The 22,154-nt window shown below is 38.6% G+C and overlaps 1 protein-coding gene across 3 annotated transcripts in view; it reads left to right on the top strand.

Moving 5' to 3' along the window:
- The first annotated feature begins 1,736 nt into the window (after positions 1–1,736).
- LOC124139325 (signal transducer and activator of transcription 5B-like) overlaps positions 1,737–22,154 on the top strand; it is a 78,699-nt gene continuing 58,281 nt past the window's right edge. For all 3 annotated transcript variants that reach the window (XM_048388926.1, XM_048388924.1, XM_048388927.1), the window contains exon 1: positions 1,737–1,879. In XM_048388926.1, the coding sequence (XP_048244883.1) occupies positions 1,827–1,879 (53 nt within the window). In that variant the 5' untranslated portion in view covers positions 1,737–1,826. The remainder of the gene's footprint in view (positions 1,880–22,154) is intronic.

The following is a 22,154-nucleotide window of genomic DNA, read 5'->3' as shown; positions in this document are numbered from 1 at the left end:
TCCTCACACTCATTGCCCTTAATGATTCTTGTGGAAAAGTCATTAATGGGGGAATGATTTGAATGAATTGTCCTGAATAATTGTTGGGAAATATTTATTAATGGGAGTGTGTAAATTGCCCTGAGCCACTTTGAGGACTATTTATTAATGGAAGAATGTTGTGTGTGAATTGCCCTAGGCAGGTATTGAGGTCTAGATATTTAACTTCGTCACACTCATTGTCCTGAATAATTCTTGTGGGAAAAGTCATTAATGGAGGAATGTTGTGTGCGAATTGTCCTGAATTATTGTTGAGGAATGCATATAATGATGACATTGCCAGAGTAATTATTGTTGAGAAGAACATTCATTTCGTAATGTATACATTGCCTTACGTAACTAAGGATGAACGTAGTGTATACATTGCCCTACGTAACTAAGGATGAACGTAGTGTATACATTGCCCTACGTAACTAAGGATGAACGTAGTGTATACATTGCCCTACGTAACTAGTGATGGACATAATATATATATATATATATATATATATATATATATATATATATATATATATATATATATATATATATTGCCCTACGTAACTAAGGATGAACGTAATGTATACATTGCCCTACGTAACTAAGGATAAACGTAGTGTATACATTGCCCTACGTAACTAGGGATGAACGTAATGTATACATTGCCCTACGTAACTAGAGATGAACGTAATGTATACATTGCCTTACGTAACTAAGGATGAACGTAATGTATACATTGCCCTACGTAACTAAGGATGAACGTAGTGTATACATTGCCCTACGTAACTAAGGATGAACGTAGTGTATACATTGCCCTACGTAACTAAGGATGAACGTAGTGCATACATTGCCCTACGTAACTAAGGATGAACGTAGTGTATACATTGCCTTACGTAACTTAGGATGAACGTAGTGTATACGTTGCCCTACGTAACTAAGGTGGCGTAGTGTATACATTTCCCTACGTAACTAAGGATGAACGTAGTGTATACATTGCCTTACGTAACTTAGGATGAACGTAGTGTATACGTTGCCCTACGTAACTAAGGTGGCGTAGTGTATACATTTCCCTACGTAACTAAGAATGAACGTAGTGTATACATTGCCCTACGTAACTAAGGATGAACGTAGTGTATACATTGCCTTACGTAACTAAGGATGAACGTAGTGTATACGTTGCCTTTCTTCTTTAGTTCAAAATACCATTTTCCAAGCTTTTTCAGTGGCAAGGGTGAAAATGTCATTGTATCATATTTTGTATGGCTTTTATCTGGTATGACAGTATATGTGTCATCCGTATCATGGGGTGTATATGTGTCAATATACTGTAAAGAATTAATAAGTACTGACAACTCAAGCAAATTAACCGAGGTAAGATCAACATATCCTACGAGTGAGTGAGCCGGCCTAGGTCTTTTTCAACAGTATTTCAGTAATTACGGCGTGAGAGTTAAATATAGAAGGAAAGCCGGAAGTGACGCATATAGTAGCCGTTCGACAAGGATCATAACCTGGTGTATCGGAGAGCTGAATCCACGATCAACGGAAACTGACATAAATACTCCCGAAACAACAACAATACAATAAATACTACCCAAATAATCAATAAAAAGATACGCGGACTAACATGAACATTCACAGACCTAAACAATATAGAAGATCCCCGAGCCTGCATTACCTCTAGCGCTCTATTTAACATAGCTACGGTAGCATACAGACGGTCGGCGACTGGGCACCGCTCTGGAGAGACCACCAGTTTGACAGGCCACAAGTGCTTGTACGTCCTTCATCTCGATCGTTCTCTTAGCATGGAAGCTATGGATAGTAAACCAACGGTCTTGCGAAGTCCTAACGTAAACAGGTAACTCTCATAGATATTTACTGATAGGTGTATTTCCTTGGATACAGCGGTTTGACAGTTACTCTGGATGCAAATGAGTTCACTTATGAATGTGAGCTGTCATAAATAACCATTAGCACTGTATAAACTGCTTACCCGGACGTTAGAAAATATCGTTTTTGAAATTGTAATTTCGAATGAATAACTTAATTTATTTGATATTTATTTGTAAATGGACTCGTAGGAAGGGAAGGATGTAATAGTGTGTGTGTGTGTGTGTGTGTGTGTGTGTGTGTGTGTGTGTGTGTGTGTGTGTGTGGCTAGGTAAGCTTGACTCCCCTAAAGTCAAAGGTTTGGGTCTTCTCCACATCGAAACATTTGACAATTGACGGGCAAATGTTATGGTTGAAAATACGCCTCTGTTCATCCATTACGTGAACGTAGAAATTGTAGTTTCTAACAAGCATCCTGTAGTATATTTCCCCAGGGGACTGGAAATACACTTTTGGGCCTACCTGTATCGACTTAGGACCCGTTTACTATTATCATAATATCAAGGCTGCCAACCCCCTTCTGGTACGCGGGATTCGGGGGTCTCTTTGGAGGGACTCAACAGTGTGGCTTGTTTGTTTGTTGTGTAATGCCGAACTCCACAATATTCCACCTATATGACGGCGGTCTGTAAATAATCGAGACTGGAACAGACCATCCAGTGATTAACATCATGAGCATCGATCCACGCAATTGGGATACGATGACTTGCATCAACCAAGTCAGCGAGCCTGACAACCCGATCCCGTTAGTCGCCTCTCACAACACGCATAGTCGCCTTGTACGGCAAGCATGGGTTGCTGAAGACCTATTCTACACCGAATCTTCACGGGTCACCTGCCGAAACAGATTCCACGGGTTGTAAAAGTCAAAACAGCAGTGAAGACTATATGACAACACTGAAAATACCTGACGACACCAGCGTGAGAAGGGTAAGCATGTACTGCCTACCTGTAGCACCGCCACTCACACCATTCGCATTAAACACGCAAGTGTAAGAACTCCCGCTACACGGCCTGTAAACAATCGAGTTTTCATAATCAAATGATGGACCAGACAATCCAGTGACACACCATTGCGCCTTCACTGGTTTTAAAAACGATATGTAAAACTGTTGGGTTGTATAGCGATAGCCATATTACTACATATACCGTCCAACAGTGTATTTGTCATGCATTGTTCCATGTGATGACAGATCCCAACACGCCCGCCAAGTCCTTTATTGTGATTACAACATGTGTCTTTGTTATTATTACCATCAATATTGTTGTTATGATAGCAGTAAGAGAACTAAAGAGAAATAAAGCATCCGGTATTGATTTTATAGAAAATGATTATTTTATTGATAGTATTGATTTATTAACCCCTTTGTTAGTTGAACTATTTAACCTGATATTTGAAAAGGGTATACTTCCAGAATCTTGGTTAGTGGGTATAAAAAGAAAAAAGGTGACCAACTTGATCCTAACTCGTATAGGCCAATCACTATCCTTAGTTGCTTTGGAAAACTATTCACCAGAATTTTAAACAACCGTTTAACTAAATTCTTAGATAAAAATAATATTCTAACACCTGCCCAAGCAGGATTCAGGAAATCTTTCTCAACTGCTGACAATATATTTGTAATTTATATGCTTATGCATATTTTAAGAATTAATAAACAAAAATTATACTGCGCTTTCATAGACTTTACTAAAGCTTTTGACACTGTTTGGCGAGTGGGATTGTGGAGGAAAATGCAGACTATTGGCATCAAAGGAAGATTCTTAAGTTAGTTCAAAATATGTATAAAAATATTAAATCGTTGATACAGTGTGATGATTAAATGTCAGGTTACTTTCCTTGTATTATAGGTGTCAGACAGGGAGAAAACCTATCCCCTCTATTATTCTCAATTTTCATAAATGACGTGGAAATCTTTTTGCTTTCATCAGGGTGTGGAGGAGTTAATCTCAACTATGATGAAGATAAAGACTTAATTGTATGGATCCAATTCATAATTCTATTGTATGCAGATGATGCTGTATTATTTGATGAATCACCAGAAGGTTTACAGAAAGCCTTGGACACTTTTAATGAATATTGTGAAGAGTGGAAATTACATGTAAATATAAATAAAACAAAAATTGTGATTTTCGGTGGTGGCCCATCGAAAAATTCGAAACATAAATTTCACTATTCTGATAAAACTCTAGATATTGTCGACACTTATACGTATTTAGGAATTGTACTTCACAGGAATAGAAAACTAGTATCAAGTCCTAAGTCCCTCAGTGATAATGCTTTGAAAGCAATGTTTTGCCTGATAAAAAAATCAAGAATTTAAATTTACCTTTGGACTGTGTATTATCAGCTTTTGATACGATGGTATTACCAATATTAACTTATGGTTCAGAAATCTGGGGCTTTGAAAATTTAGAAATTATAGAAAGAATACACCTCAAATTCCTCAGACTTATCACAGGATTAAGACATTCAACTCCTCGTTATATGATATATGGCGAATTAAGTAGGCTACCATTAAGAATAATAATTTGTAAACGAATGATATCTTTCTGGCACAAATTAACATATCAAACTGGCGTGTATAAACTTTCACAGCTGTTATATCAATATCTGTCAATTGACGGGAACAAGACTATTGCATCAACAAATCCCTGGGTTAGATGTGTTATGGATATATTAGACAGTATTGGATTATCTTATGTATTTAACAATCCGTCAATCTGCACAACAAAGTGGCTAGTGTCAGAAGTAGAGCAAATACTTAAAGATCCCTTTTTTCAGAAATGGAGAAGTGAAGTTAATTCTAGTTCTAAAGGCTTATACTATAAACATTTAAAGGACACTCCGGTTCTCGATAAATATCTTCTATTGCCAAAACGAATAGCAATTCCAATACTACGATTTCGAACCTGTAATCATAATTTACCTAATGAGACTGGCCGATGGAAAAATATTCCAAAGGAAAATAGAACTTGTAAATTATGTAATTCCCCATCTATTGCTGATGAATTTCACTACTTATTCAGATGTAATTATTTTAAAAGAGAGAGGCGAACATTTCTCTCACAATATTATACTGAATGGCCAAATATTATAAAATTTGTAAAACTCTTATCAACAACAAACACACAGGATCTAAAAAATTATCGAGATTTATTGTAAAAATGTCCATTAGTATTAAAAATGCTAGGTAATCACATGTTGTTATTAATTGCCATCTTGTCTGCTTTTTGTACATATGCATAACTATTTATTGTAATATGCTCTTTATACCACCTTTTGTGGTTTCTGAGAATAAACTGATTCTGACATTTCGCGGCACTGTTAAGTATTGATACTTTAAGTTGTCAACAATGTCATCGGGCAATTGACATACGCGCTACTTTGTATTGATACTTCGATCAATTGTTACACTCCTAGATCTAGAGTGCTTGTTTATTTAAATGTACTTTGTCCAATCTCTTAAAACGTTTGTGGGTCAACAGGTAAACTTAGGAAATGTGTCTGTATGATAAATGGTGAATTTGTCACTTCATGTGTATGATCGTTCATATATTTGTATATATTTTTTTTACTTTTGTCTGCGAGTTTCTTTTGTATTGATATCAATATTGATTTTACTGAAAATGTGAAAAGCGATGCGTCGTTAATATTAACTCACTCTTTCAATTTAGATACAAACTGTGTTAGGTTGCAGGACCACGTTTTTATACCTTTCTCACATACACAATAGTTACAGCTCATCCGTCAACACCTATCTCACATACACGATATCTACAGTTCATCCGTCAACACCTGTCTCACATACACAATATCTACAGCTCCTCCGTAAACACCTTTCTCACATACACAATAGTAACAGCTCATCCGTCAACACCTATCTCACATACACGATATCTACAGTTCATCCGTCAACACCTATCTCACATACACACTATTACAGCTCATCCGTCAAAACCTATCTCACATACACAATATTTACAGCTCATCCGTCAACACCTATCTCACATACACAATATTAACATATCATCCGTCAACACCTATTTCACACACACAATATTTACAGCTCATCCGTCAACACCTATTTTGTTATATTTACAGCTCATCCGTCAACACCTATCTCACATACACAATATTTACAGCTCATCCGTCAACACCTATCTCACATACACAATATTTACAGCTCATCCGTCAACACCTATCTCACATACACAATATTTACAGCTCATCCGTCAACACCTATCTCACATACACAATATTTACAGCGCATCCGTCAACACCTATCTCACATACACAATATTTACAGCTCATCCGTCAACACCTATTTTGTTATATTTACAGCTCATCCGTCAACACCTATCTCACATACACAATATTTACAGCTCACCCGTCAACACATATCTCACATACACAATATTTACAGCCCTCCGCCAACATCTATCTCACATACATAATTTTTACAGCTCATCCGTCAACATCTATCTCACATACACAAAATTAACAGCTCATCCACTTTACATGGTATGTGTGTATTTTTTATATTTCTATCCAGTTACGACCTTTGTCTCTGTTCTTGTGTCACCACACACATCTCCTGTGAAACTACATGATCCAAGGTGATCAAAGAACTTTTGAACAAGAATCGTATATCACTCTTTGAACTCTTAGAAGATCGTACCTCAAAAGTTGTGTAATGTGGACACCAAAGGCTGGAGCTGCTGAGTTATTTCTCGACATGAAGGGAAAGTTTACTGTTGAAAAGTTATGTAACACGCTGAAGTTTCCCAATATCCGCAATATGATGGTTCTTAATGTGATTTGTACAAAGTAAAGTGCCGTGCAAAGACAGTATACACCCATGTTTGATGGTAGTTTAAATGAAACAAACAAGAAATACTTGAGGATGGTGATGTGAGGTGAGGTGAAATGGGGCTTAACGTGGCGTTCAAGATTATTGCACTTATATAGCGCCACGAAGGGTAACAAGAAGTATCTTTTGGTATGACGCGGCCGGGGATCGAACCTCCGACCTTTCGCTCTCCAGACAGACCACTCGATTGGTGATGTATTTGATAGGGGTATCATAGTAGTGTTTTGGGCCTTACGTTTGCTGTGTTTTGGCGACTGTTTTAATCCAAGTAACGTTTTGATGACGTTTGTAATATTTTGGTCAAATCCAAATTTGATTTGCTCGGCAGTTTATATATATTTAAAATATGACGAATTTTATATATACCACGATATTGTCACATCTATCAATCTTTATCTTGATACAATGGGTGTTTTCTAATACCGTGTGTTTGCCTAAAACACGCATGGTTAAATAGCGTTTTCTATATCAAAGATCACTGAGGACACATTCAAAGGACGAGATTTCGAAAGGCACAAGAATGTCTATTGTGTGCCGAGAACATTACCCCTAGAATGGCGGAGGAGGAATATTGGATTGCCCCGCTGTCCCGAACCAGGAAGAAATTCGTTCCCCGAGACCGAAAGTAAAAGTAAAAAAATTCTCGAGGAGCTTACGTTAAAACAGATTCTGGGTTAAAATAGCTGTATAGAGCTTTGTATGTCATGTTTGTCGTAAGGCTGACTAAAGCTGGATCGGGTGATAAAACTGATCGACTAGGTTGATTGCATGCCCTGATCACGTGGCCCTTGCTCATGGTTTCTGTCAATGATTCGCCTGGTCCACACTGGAGTACTTACACGCCGCTTTGAAATTACTTTCTGACGGCGATGTTAAACACGATTCACTCACATCATTCATTAATTGCATATCAAACACCCATGATTGTTGTAGGAAGCCAGTTAATCTGATCGACTGATCAAGCCTGGTGACTTGGCTGATAGCGTGTCTCGTACCCCGACCGCGCAGGACTTTGCTCATAATATCAAACACTGGTTTGACACACTGATGTTCAGTGATCCATTCATATAATTGACACCTCTATTTTTTACGGCCAGTGGAATCCGGCGGATGACCGAGACTAGTTGTTCTCTGACGCTGACTAGTTGTTCTCTGACGCTGACTAGTAGTTCCCTGACGTTGATTAGTTGTCCTCTGACAAGTTGTTCTCTGACTAGTTGTTCTCTGACCCTGACTAGTTGTTCTCTGACGCTGACTAGTTGTTCTCTGATGTTGACTAGTTGTTCCTTGACGTTGACTAGTTGTTCTCTGACGTTAACTAGTTGTTCTCTGACGCTGACAAGGTATCTGACATTGGCTAGTTGTTCTCTGACGCTGACTAGTTATTCTCTGACGCTGACTAGTAGTTCCCTGACGCTGACTAGTTGTTCCTTGACGTTGACTAGTTGTTCTCTGACGTTAACTAGTTGTTCTCTGACGCTGACAAGGTATCTGACATTGGCTAGTTGTTCTCTGACGCTGACTAGTTATTCTCTGACGCTGACTAGTAGTTCCCTGACGCTGACTAGTTGTTCTCTGACGCTGACTAGTAGTTCCCTGACGCTGACTAGTTGTTCGCTGACGCTGACTAGTTGTTCTCTGACGCTGACTAGTAGTTCCCTGACGCTGACTAGTTGTTCTCTGATGCTGACTAGTTGTTATCTGACGCTGACTAGTTGTTCTCTGATGCTGACTAGTTGTTCTCTGACGCTGACTAGTTGTTCTCTGATGCTGACTAGTTGTTCTCTGACGCTGACTAGTAGTTCCCTGACGTTGATTAGCTGTTCTCTGACATTGACGTGTTATATATACATATACTGGAGGTCGTTATAAAGCTGGAATGATACTGACATCTAACTACAAACAAACCAGCAAACACATATCGACTGTATTCTGAAGCAGAGTAGTTAGGCGTCACTTCACTAAATGCAGAATTCCAACACTGGTCCCCGTTGATTCCGGTTCAAAGTTTGAAATTCACGTTATTTTATTTCCGCGTGACAGATGCACGTTGTTTACATACACCGAACAGGATTGGATCGTTCCCAGTGATTCCATACACTCAGCAAGAGTTGTACGTAACTCTTCTTTGAAATCTCGGTAGAAAGAGCTTGCTCGATTGTACCTCAAAAGTTGTTAAAAGTAGAAAGTAGACACAAAGAGCTGGAACTGCAGGAATATTGCTCGGCATGAAGGGAAAGCTGACTATTTAAAAAGTTGAAGTCATCCCTCCTGTCATGTAAGTCTTGTGGAGAGTGTGTTGTCACTCTGAATCTTTACTCTAATCTTTTTTAACTCTTCCATCAACAAAATTATTGAATCTTGATGGATAGAGCTTATGCAGAGATGAGACGGTTTAACTGGTATCTACTTCTTACCGTTCAAGTGTTTAAATCAGTGGAAGGGGAATGTCTATTTGACCATTACTGAACGATATCAGATCAACTACACACCTGAAGCTTAACTTACACTTATTGGTTAAATTGCCTCGTCTTGATTTTGCCAATCCGGACAGGAATTCCGATTTGTGTGCCTAAAGAAAGAGATCGGCAAGAAAGGGAACATGTTTGGTGCCATGGGGATTAATTCTTTCTGCCTACATGTCTCCTCCCCACAATTCACATTGATGTTAGCATATCCTATCCTAAACCATGGCTTTATAGGCCACAATGTTCAGGTGTAAAATAACTCTGCTTGTAAACTAAATCGCGTGTGAAAAGAATGGCGATATATATATATATATATATATATATATATATATATATATATGGGGGGGGGGGGGGGGGGGGGGTGCTCGGTGATAGAAAATATGAGCATGCAATATGTGACGGCGCTAAATTAAACATTTTATCCTCACTCTGCTCCTTTGGGTCCAAATGTAATTTTCACACCGTCAAACCTACATGTCACAGCTGTAGAGCGAGAACACATATTTTTATCCTATGCTTGTCGCAAGTGACGACTAACGGGATCGGGTGGTCATAGCTGGAATATTGCTGTGTGCAGCGTTAAACAACAAACAAACACATGAAGCCTTGGTGGTGGTATGAAACGGACCAGGGTGAGGTCATACTCTAGCTTATTTCCGTCTGGGCACAATAACCAGATAACAGCTGATACCGGGCTTCAAGCGCCGTGATAGCCATCTTGTTCGGCACCTCACAAGTGACTGTTGAAAGATTAAACCCTTCTTTCCATATCTCAAATAGATATATATTTTATTAAAGTATCACATCCACGTTATATAAATATGACGCATTTGCAGTTAAAGGATTGAACCTTTCCACATGGAAGTACGACTTACAGTTTTATAGTAAAATGTACATTTGTTTCAGTAAAAGAACAGATCTACTCCAACAGCATAAAGTAATCAAATGTTATATGCTTATAACTCAAACTGTACTTCTATTTTGGTGTATATATTAAAGCAAGGTTTGGAAGATAAATACAAATTTCAGGGCTTGATAAAATATATCGTACTTTTTGTTAATATCAGTAAAAGTAACATCTACCCGAGGCAAGGGAGTTAAATTACTATAAATATCCAGTTTCCACTGGACACTTATAATCAGTTAACGCCCTTGCCTCGTAAAAGTAACGAATCTGTCTAACAACTCGTTAGGCTATTTCTCTCACCAGTGTATGAAGGGCACTTTAGAACAGTGCTTTGTATAACTTGGTATTCATTCTCGTGAAACCAGTATGACGACATCGTGCTATGACGCTGATTCTAACCCTGAAATTCACTGTCAATGTTTGAACGTCTTTCTGACCAATTCTCATTAAAATCAGATCTTAGTTCTCGCTACCGCTAAACAAATATCTGAGGACATCCCATTTCGGGTCACGTCAGACCGACCTTGCGCGAACTTTGACCGATCAATGGAATGACCAATCAGAAGGCAGCTTTCTCGTGCTTTACGGTACTAATTTCAAATTGGCGACAACGCTTCGAAACTTATTTATTCTCGATTTCAAATTTGAAACCTGAACAAAAGCACATTATGGAATGGCAAATAGATGGTCTAGATTGTATGGACACAGTCGTTAAACCCGTAACTATCGTTCGAAGTTAAAGTTTTCGAGAACTGAGGTCTGATTTTAATGAGATTGTCTTTCTGACGCAACTATAGTTCATTAGGCGAAACCGCATTATCAGTTGTTCATATAAAGCTCCTTCCCAGCGCGCGACACCTTCGTTACACTCTCAGTACAGAGGCAATACCACTCATTCTACTTTTTCCAGTATAACACATATATATATATATATCAATCTAATCATAAGTGTTGGTGGCGATATAAGCCTGAAAATATGTCTAACCTTGAATTGAACTCGGACATGATACAAGCCTATCACCACAAACTTTTCCGAGAACTTGTTCCATAAAAGGAATAACTCATGAATATGACCCCACGACCTAGTTTTTCGATGTTCGTAGAAGTGAAAACTGCTGTAGTGTCTTCGCATTTGTACATTCTAATACAATTATAAGTCATAATACTTATTCTAAATAGACAAAATAACAGTTCGTAATACGGGTTTGTTTACGTAGTACATATTCTCAAGAACAAGTGCGATTAGTTTCGAATGTGGGCCCATGATGCATGTCTCCAACGTTTACTAATTTAGTGAAACCTACGACCACGGGTATGGTGCTGACAAACCTAGAAACATACTCGAGACGAACCGGAATTCGAACCACGATCATCAATCTGTTCATTTCTTAAACTGGGCTGACCCTGCTGGCCCCTATAATATCGTTTCCCTTTAAGAGTGTCCTTAGGTCCGGATTATGCACAACAACATTCCACCTGCATGACGGCGGTCTGTAAATAATCGAACTTCTAACCCGGATCTTCACTTTACTACAGAGACATAACATGAAAATAACTCAACGTCTTAACCGTTATGTATAAGAGTATATTCATGGTATTTAACTTTTAAACATGTTCAAAAACATATATATCAGACCCGTGAAGATCCGGGTTAGAATTGTTCTTCAGGAACCCATGTGTGCCGTAATTAACACTAACGGGATAGGGTGGTCAGGCTGGCTGACTTGGTTGATGCATGTCATCATTGCGTAGATCCATGACACATTTCAATCACTGGATTGTCTGGTCCAGATGCGCCGTCAACTAGCTGGAACGTTGCTGAGTGTGGCGTTTTACAAACAAAGATATTGATAAAACGTTAATAAAGTAAACATCACAAACTCTCTTTGTCAGAGTACACATGCATTCAACAAAACCATACCAGAAGACGCCCTTAAGTTAATAAAACATATTTTCCAGTTCTTTTCGAGTTGATCAATTTAATGATACCGGTGTCACTTGAGAACGACATTGATATATCACATGGTACTAAGTGTAGGCTATAAACGTGTTTAAATGATATAAAGGTTGGGACTCAATGACTTCGTTTTGCACACTTGGTACAAAGTACATGTATTTGAATGGAATTGATGAGATTCAAAACCCTGTTATACCCGCAAGTGCACGTGCTGTGTATTTCAGAAATCATTTATAAAATGCCGGGCAAAAGAAAGTAGACACTTGAAAACTGACCAAATATGACCCAATTAATACAAATTCATCAAACATCGTTTTTGTGCTTTCTTTTGTCCGGCAGTTTATTTCGAATGATGCTATTTCATGGATGATATTTTTATTTGAAGATGTTTTCTTCCAAAAATCCACACTAAATGTTAAATATACGGCGTCAAACGATGAGATCAGTGAATGCGACCTCCGAGTCCATCACGTGGGAAGCGGCAATCATGTGACGCATCTTGTTAATAATCATATTTTAGACACAGTAAGATATGAAGAAAATCTTCTTTGTGAAATAACGTGTATTTTTACCTGGTATTATCACAATTTGATATTAATTCATACACACATGCTTATGATATAGTCAAAATATTACAATGGACTGTGCAGAGTTGCATCCTTTGGGCACGCCATAAACCTATGAGAAATTGTCATGAAAGTTATCAGATGTGTTCCGTCTGGCTAAAATGTTTCAAAAAACATAATTGTTTGAGTAGAGGAGGATATGCGTATAATTTTCGCGAAAACTTGGTGTCATCACTGATTTTCATCACTATTTTGCCATTCACGGCCAGTGAAATCTTTTTCGGCAGATAATCGAGACTGACGTTTTGAATTTACTTGGACTCGGTCGAAGTCCCCTAGATCCATTATTACCTCAGTAGCGTTACGAGGCTGTTCTCCAGGAACCAGGGTGTCATTAAACAAGAAAACAGTGATAATAAAAACGTGGTAATAGATTCGTAGGTTTAAGGATCAAAAACCCAATTTAAATCTGAACTCACTCTTTCAATTTAGATACACACTGTATTACGTTGGAGAAGGACCACGTTTTTATACCTATCTCACGTACACAATAGATACAGCTCATCCGCCAACACCTATCTCACATACACAATATTTACAGCTCATCCTTCAACACCTTTCTTACATACACAATATTTACAGCTCATCCGTCAACACCTGTCTCACATACACAATATTTACAGCTCATCTGTCTGTCTGTCTGTCTGCATGAATACCCCACTCAGACAAAGCATACTGACTCCGAGCCGGCCAGTCCTTGCTTTAGCCCCTTCATGCCGAGCATGCCAGGCAGGGTAACAATAAATATCATGATATTACGTCTTTTGGTGTGACGCGGCCGGGGAACGAACCTCCGACCTTCCGCTCTCCGGACAGACCACTCGATGGTGATGTATTTGATACGGGTATCCTAGCAGTAACTTGGTTGATAGCGTATCTCGTACCCCTACGGCGCAGGATTTGGCTCATAATTTGAACCTCCGGTTTGTCACACTGATTGTTCAGGGATCCATCCATTTGATTTTCACCTCTATTTTTTAACGGCCAGTGGATTCCGGTGGATGATCGAGACTAGTTGTTCTCTGACGTTGACTAGTTGTTCTCTGACGTTAACTGGTTGTTCTGACTAGTTTTTCTTTGACGCTGACTAGTTCTTTGACCTTGATTAGTTTTCTCTGACGTTGATGAATGGTTTTATGACGTTGACTAGTTTTTCTGACTAGTTTTTCTTTGACGTTGACTAGTTGTTCTCTGACGCTGACTAGTAGTTGTTCTCTGGCGTTGGCTAGTTGTTCTCTGATGCTGGCTAGTTGTTCTCTGACGTTGACTAGTTGTACTCTGACGCTGGCTAGTTGCTCTCTGACGTTGGCAAACAACTCAAACAAACAAGCAAACATACGTCGACTGTATTCTGAAGCAGAGTAGTTGGTCGTCACTTGATTGTCTAAATACAGAATACCAACACTTGTCCCCGTTGTTCAGAATGAAATGTTTCCGTTTGAAATTCAGAATATTTTATTTCCGCATGAGAGTTTGCAAGATGTTTGCATACACCGAAACTCCATTGACAGGACTTGATCGTTACTAAAATCGACAAAACCATTTTCATTAAGAAATCTCTACGAGTTCATAGTATGATTCCGATTGTCTCCTAAGTATGCGTTTTATGAAACTATCAAATACTAGGTGTTCGCGAAACGATGAGCGCATCCTGCCCCACTGGTTGCGCCTGTCACAAGCACATGCAAAGCCAAGTCACTTGTTCACCGCAAACAAAACACGGGAACATATGTTACAAATCAAAATAGGGATATTTTGACAATGATGCGTCAATATTGGAAATGCGCTCCATGTGTCTACCATTAAACATTTTGAAAGGTTCACTGAGGTCTTGAATGTCCTAACCTTGATCAAACAACTTCTTAACAAGAGTTGTAGGACGCTCTTTGAAATTTTGGAAGAAAAGTTGTACCTAAAAAGTTGTGAAATGTAGACACTCAGGGCTAGAACTGCAGGAATATATTGCTCGACATAAAGGAAAAAATTGACCATTGGAAAGTTGAAGTCTCTCTCTAGCCATGTAGTCTTGTGGAGAGTGTATTGTCACTCTGACTCTTTATGCATAGATCTACATATGAAACAGATGAGACGGTTTTATTTATCGTTCAAGTGGTTCAATCAGCGAAAGGGATTTGTCTAGTTGACCATTATTGACCGATTTGAGATCATCAATATACCTGGCGCTTAAGTTATACTTCAACTTGCCTTGTCTTGAGTATGCCTAAAGAAACGCAACGGCAAGAAGGGGAACACAGTCGTGCCTATGGAGATGCCTTCTTCAGGGGTCGTCCCGGAATGCCAGTCGCTTTTGTTCTAATATAATGTTTACATAAAGGATTACTGCATGGGATTTAAGGATTAAGGGATGATGTGTGCCTGGCATACCCACACTGGGTACCCCAACACTACTTTAAAATTGACATTTAACAATTAATTATAATAACCAGTCAAATGTGACACCGCGTCTCGATATCCCAGGTCACGTTCTCAATCCGTTGTTTGTACCTCTGTAGAGCATTGTCAAATTCACCTACCTTGTGTGGTGCCACCAGATGTTAACTGCATCACAGTGCATTCCACATTTTCCTGTTCATTCCTGATAAACTGGATTATCGTAAATAGGTTCGGATGTGAGCCGGCTAGTTGCAGACTCAACTTGCAGTGCCAACCCATGACGTGGTTGGTAGTCCGAAGTCCATGAGTGTCGTAGTGGTTCCACGCTTGGCCCCCAAGTTTCCTTCTATCCATGTAGTCCTTGAAAGGCTCGATCGGGGCACTGACAGAATATTCTTCTAGGATCTCTAACCACATGTCACTGATCATTTGTTCTGGTAGAAATGTCTTCTCCCCAAAGTTCACATTGATGTAATTAATGAGAAAATCCAGCATGTCACATATTGTTTTCTCAGCAAACTTCAGAACGTTTATAATCCTATCCTAAATCAGGGCTTTATAGGCCACAATGTTCAGGTATAAAATAACTCTGCTTGTAAACTAAATCGCGTGTGACAAGAATGGCGATATATTCATTTATTCTGTACCTTTTTGGAAATAATTGTCACATTATTCGTGACAATATGATATCACTATATGGTGCTGAGCTGAACGTGAGTGGGATTGTGTGGGAGGTTTTCTGATACTGTTCAATAATTTCAGTCATGAAATATAAATATAAATAAGTCAATAATGTAACCGTTTTAAATATATTATTTTCAGATAACCGGTAATTGTATTAAGAAATCACATTTCGATTTTTATTTCGAGAATGACCCTGTGGTTTGGGAGGAGTAGGGTCTGTGGTAGATAATATGAGTATGTAATATGTGACGGCTCTAAATCAAATATTAAACATTTAACATTTTAAATGCTCCTTGGGATCCCAATGCAATTGTCACACCGTCAGACCTACGTGTGACAGCTGTATAGCGAGAACACAATGATTTTGTCCTAACTGACTCAAAACTGACTCCATGGTAGAATAGGTCTTCAGCAACCCATGCTTGCCGTAAAAGGCGACTATACTTGTGATAAGAATCGACGAACGGGATCGGGTGGTCAGACTCGCTGACTTTGTTAACGCATGTCATCGTATCCCAATTGTGTGGATCGAGGCTCATGATGTCAATCACTGGATTGTCTGGTCCAGACTCTGCTATTTACAGACCGCCTCCATAGAAGCTGGGATATTGCTGAGTGCAGCGTTAAACAACAAACATACACATGAAGCCTTGGTGGTGGTATTAAGTATCACATCAACGTTATATACATATAACACATTTGCAGTCAAATGATATACTGGTATCAACCATAGCATGGTTAAAGTCGCAGAAATCACTCGAATCTGTTGAATCCTGATGGTGAATCCTCCATCCCCACATGATTTCTTCATCACACGAAATCCTTACAGTAAATACAAGCGACAAACCCCATTTCCATAATCATACGAAATCTCTACTAAAAGCAGAGTGAGTGAGTGAATTGGGTTCAACGCTCCTTTGAACTGTATTCTAGTTGTAAAGTGTTCCAACGTAATGTGAAAGGAAGGCACGAAGTGATGCAGGTCTTAGACGTTTACCACTTTGGTGATCCCATCGAGCACGGGTATGGTGCTGACAAACCTAGAAACATACTCGGGGCGAACCGGGATTCGAAACCACAATCATATGTTTCTGGCGTGCCCAAAGGACGCAACGCTGCACAGCCGCTGTTTAACGCCGCACTCAGCAATGTTACAGTTCTATGACGGCGGTCTGTAAATATGCGCATCTGGACCAGACAATCCAGTGATTGACAGTGATTGACAGTGATCTACGCATTAGGGATAAGATGACATGCATCAACCAAGTCAGCGAGCTTGTCCACCCCATCCCCTTAGCAGCCTCTTACAAGAAACATGGGTTGCTGAAGACCAATTCTAACCCGGATCTTCATGGGTCTTATCAATCTATTGTTAAACATGTTTGAAAGTTAAATACCATTAAGTATAATCTTATGCAAAACTGACGCTGAGTTATTTCCATATTTATATGTTATGTCTCTATAGTAAAGTGAAGATGCGGGTTAGAAGCTCGATTATTTACAGACCGCCGTCATGCAGATGGAATATCGTTGTGGTAATCCGGACCAGAGGACACCCTTAATCGAAAACGATATTATAGAGGCCATCAAGGTCAGCACAGTTTAAGAAATGAGCAGATCATTGAGAAATTGTCATCAAAGTTATCAGATGCTTTCCGGTCCGGCTAAAATGGTTCAAAAAGTAGGAATTGTGTGAGTAGCGGGTGCTAGAGCAGGATATGCTTACCATTTTCGCGAACACCTGGTGTCATCACTGATTTTAATTAACTCAACACTCTAATGAGTGAATATCCTCGACTGGGTTAAATAGAAGGAAATAATCACAGCGGGCCTATTCCTATTTTCTTGGACATTATAAATAGACGAAAAACGCTCGAATAGCAAACTAATGTTATATAGACTAAAGACTAAATGCAAGGAAACTACTTATCTTCAGGGATCGATTGATATAAATGTCACACTATTTTGCCACTCACACTAAATGTAACTGTGTCGGCGGATAATCGAGACTGGTTATTCTCTGGAGTTGACGTTTTGAGTTTTTTATTATTTTTGAACAAGCAATGACAAAGAAACCATGTCGATATGAAGTAGTGATGTGATAAGTGGGATATCAAACACAACACATCACTGCACTGTAATGGGCCCCGAACTTTGGTGCGCTTCCCCCTCACCGAAAGTATTTGGATGCCTGAAAACCTTGTGAAATTGGATTAGAATTACTAGGACTATGCACTGATGGGCAAAAGAAAGTATACCGTTTCTTTTTATGTAATTAAAAACTGAAAGAACTGTTGTTAAATTTTATTATGATTATTTAAACATCAGGTGGTTAGGGTAAGAAATGAATTTGCAAACACGTGATTCCAACCATGTTTGAAATGTTGTAAATATATGCCGAAAAAAGCAGATGTATTGATTTTCAAAGATATGAAGTCTAAGATACCCATCAGTAGTTGTGTATTGTGCGATGTTTTTGTTGACTCAATCTTTATTTTACATACTTAAAGACCACAGGCCTATAGTAGATTACAAATTGTCAAGTAGTAAGGGTCAGATTTTCTAAAATTCATATCGTGAAATATATATACTGATAAATTCCGCAAAAATATAACATTTTCTGATAACATGAGTACACTAAAGTTTAATGGAGAAAGAAAATTGCTAAACTTATTAATTTACTAACGTCGTAGCTCCGAATATGCAGGGCAAACAAAAACAAAATGGTATTGGTTTTCGACTTTGTTTAAGTTGCAACACTGACAAATTCTATTTTCGTGTGGAATACCTGTATATCTTCCAGTCTCAATATATAATACACGTGAGCTACAACGCAATATTGCAAGCTGTACTCGGAATTTACTAACGTTTACATTAAATAAATATGTTTCAGTAACAAGACGCTTCTTAAAGAAAAGCATGTTCATTTTCGAGACAATGAAAGAAGCACGTTTACTGGACAATGAAAGAGACGCATGCCAATTGAATGTACATGTCATTCAATAAAGTTTGATGATATGCCAGTATGCTGAGTTAACCATATGTTTCCACGGCCTCAAAAGTTAAGAAGGTTTCTGACCTTAGTTACCCAATTACAACAACCCTGCGTGTCATCATATTGTAGCATCATATTATAACATTTCTTCGGGTACCTTTCAAATGGCATATGCATTAATTTAACCATTACTTAATCACTTCAATATTTGCATAAATATGTAAGGGATATCATCCACTTTCTCCATACACCATTAAACTTGGGGTGCTAGGTTTGACGCCAAGGAATCGCTTACATGCATAGAGATGTAGTTACTCCACTGTATCATATACATGTAATTCCATACAGTAAGTCTCGGCTCCATATAGCAAAATTGTTGTTATTTTTGTATCGAATATTTTTTTTAAAAGTGGTTGAATAACACCCCCAAGTGTGTCAATATTTTGAAGAAATCAAATTAAAATATTTTTTGTGTTTTTAGTTTTTAAAGATTTTAAATTAAATTATATCTTACAAAATATAACCACGAGAAGTATTCTTTGGGTTCTGACTATGCGCCCGTAGTGTTCATTTTCTGGATTTAATATCGCATCTTAAGATATTTTCATTTGAAAATAAAACCATGATGATTTCAACTGAGAGGTTTAGTTTTTTTTGCCCCTCGGTATGTTTGCTGTTTGAGAATGTTGTCAATATCATGATGAAAATGATCTGCAAATAGAGCACATGCATTACATAATTAAGCATGTAACAATATATGAAAAAGTAAAGCAATATATTATTTCAATAATTATAATTATTTGTGTTTAGTAACCTAGTGTGGGTATTTATTTATTTTAAGATTTGGGTTAGTCTCTTGCATTGAAAAGATATCATCCATGGATTAATAATCAGTTCAACCATGGCCTATGTGATTATAAGCTGTCTGGCGAATCGGGAGATTTTGGTATACCTGACACAAATGTGGAAATCGATGGGTCTCATGCAACTTAAGTCAATTTTAATCGTAATACTATAAATAATGAGACTTCATTACCCTAATGTAGAATTGAGCTAACTACTTATGACCCCAAACATAAAGATGGACCATAAGTGTTAAAGAGAAAGGTGTACTTTCATCTGAGTGTATATGTAAATATTAATATGCTTCAAAAGGTGATTGCACTGTAGATAGCGTATGGTGGCACGTGAACGTTAAGTTGTGATTTCAGCACTCGACATTGTGTCCTGAAAGATGAGAAACCGATTGGGTTAAAGCGTTTGAATTCGTTTGTAAGGTGAACATGCATTTCAATTTCAGGAAGTTTTTGATTAAATATGAATTTGTTGAGAATACAGAATTGGGTGGGAATGTGGAAATTCCAGATGATGTTTAACGTAGGATGACAACTTTAATGTGTATTAGTGGTATGTTAGACACTAAGCAACTGAAGTGAAAGTGTTGACGTGCCTTGCCACCTAGCTCTTTATCAAACTTGCTTCCTATTTACAGAAATTTAATGATTTCCAAATCTCAGTCAAGCAGGGGTTGATCAGTAGGCATTAATATGCAGTCATTAATATGCATCGACCGCCTCCGTGGTCAAGTGATAGAGCGTCTGCCAGGAGAGCTGAAGGTCGTAGGTTTGCTCCCCGGTCGCGTCATACCAAAAGACGTTGAAATGCGCTCGGCATTAAGGGGCTAAAACAAGGACTGGTCGGCTCGGAGTCAGTATACTGTGTCTGAGTTGGGTATTCATGTTAAACTGCGGTATGGTATCTCGCTGGGCTAGAACTATAAATTCGGCATTAGCCCGGACTAGTACAAGCAACCTCACACACACACACACACACACACACACACACACACACACACACACACACACACACACACACACACACACACACACACACACACACACACACACACACGCAGAAGCAATAATCTCGAACGGGACGTCAAACCCCATTTCACGTCACCCCATTTCACGTTAGTTATCCAATAACTGATCACGCCAATATCTGATCTAATTTCCTTGATATTTATGTGAATTAGACATATCGGGTTTTTTAAGTACATGTACATTTAATACTGATATCAATGATTCATTTCAAAGTTAATTTGCATAGAATACCCCCCAAAGGTCACAATCATGTAGAGTATGACTGGCCCCTCTGTCTGAAACCCAAAAGGGCAACTGTGTTATTTAAAATGCCGTAGAGACTTGGGCATATGTTTGTTTTTGAACTGCCTTTTATCAAATCAAATCTCTGCCAAGCACTTTATAGAGAATACCGCTAAGATATTTAGAGTTTCAGTTATATATCAAATTCAACGATGTATAATAATTGTAGTAATAATTATTAAAGGTCCAAATTGTTTCCATGGAAACACAAGAAATTAAAAATAATAATTGACAAATATGAAAAGACAATTATATTTTATTTCAATGTAATAATTAACCGACTAAAATGTGATGACAAAGGTGTTTGACACCCTTGAATTGTAAACTATCAATATTATGATAGTGATAATGAGATTCATGACGTCTTGCTTTTCTCAGGTTATTAAAGTATAATAGTTATTGTTTAGTTCATATGTCAAGGGGCTGTAAGGTGGCCAAGTGGATAAACGTTCGCTCGTCACGCCGGAAGTCCGGGTTCTTCTCATGGGTACAATGTATGAACCTCATTTCTGGTGTCCTCCACAGTGATATTACTGGAATATTGCTACAAGCGGCTTTAAATCCCACTAACTCTTATATCAAATTCATTCTTGTAGCTATTCAACATGGTTTTTTTTTACAATTGACATTAAAAGGTTAACAGCTCTATGTTGTATTTTTCATTTGTATACAGTTTCACTCTTACTTCTTTTGTATAGGGGCGGTCGGGTAGCCTGGTGGTTAGAGCGTTCGCTCGTCACGCTGAAAACCCGGGTTCGATTCCCGACATGGGTACAATGTGTGAAGCCCATTTCTGGTGTCCCCCGCCGTGATATTGCTGGAATATTGCTAAAAGCGGCGTAAAAACAAACTCACTCACTCACTCTTTTGTATAGGGGGCACGGGTGGCCCAGTCGCTAGGGCGCCGCGATTCGCTGTGCAGAGTTGCGTCCCTTGGGCACGCCAGAAACCTATGATTGTGGGTTCGAACGGTTCCCCCCGATTATGTTTCTAGGTTTGTCATCACCATACCCGTGCTCGTGGGTTTCACCGAAGTGGTAAACGTCTGAGACCTGCATCACTTCGGGCTTTCCTCCCACATTAAGCTGACACGCCGCGATATAACTTGAATACTGTTAAAAGCGGCGTTAAATCCAACTCACTCACTCACTCCTTTGTATCAGTTTTTATCCC

This window comes from Haliotis rufescens, unplaced genomic scaffold, assembly GCF_023055435.1.
Source record: "Haliotis rufescens isolate VD_foot unplaced genomic scaffold, xgHalRufe1.0.p SCAF_8, whole genome shotgun sequence".
Lineage (NCBI taxonomy): Eukaryota > Metazoa > Mollusca > Gastropoda > Lepetellida > Haliotidae > Haliotis > Haliotis rufescens.
This window is presented reverse-complemented; position numbering and strand designations above follow the sequence as displayed.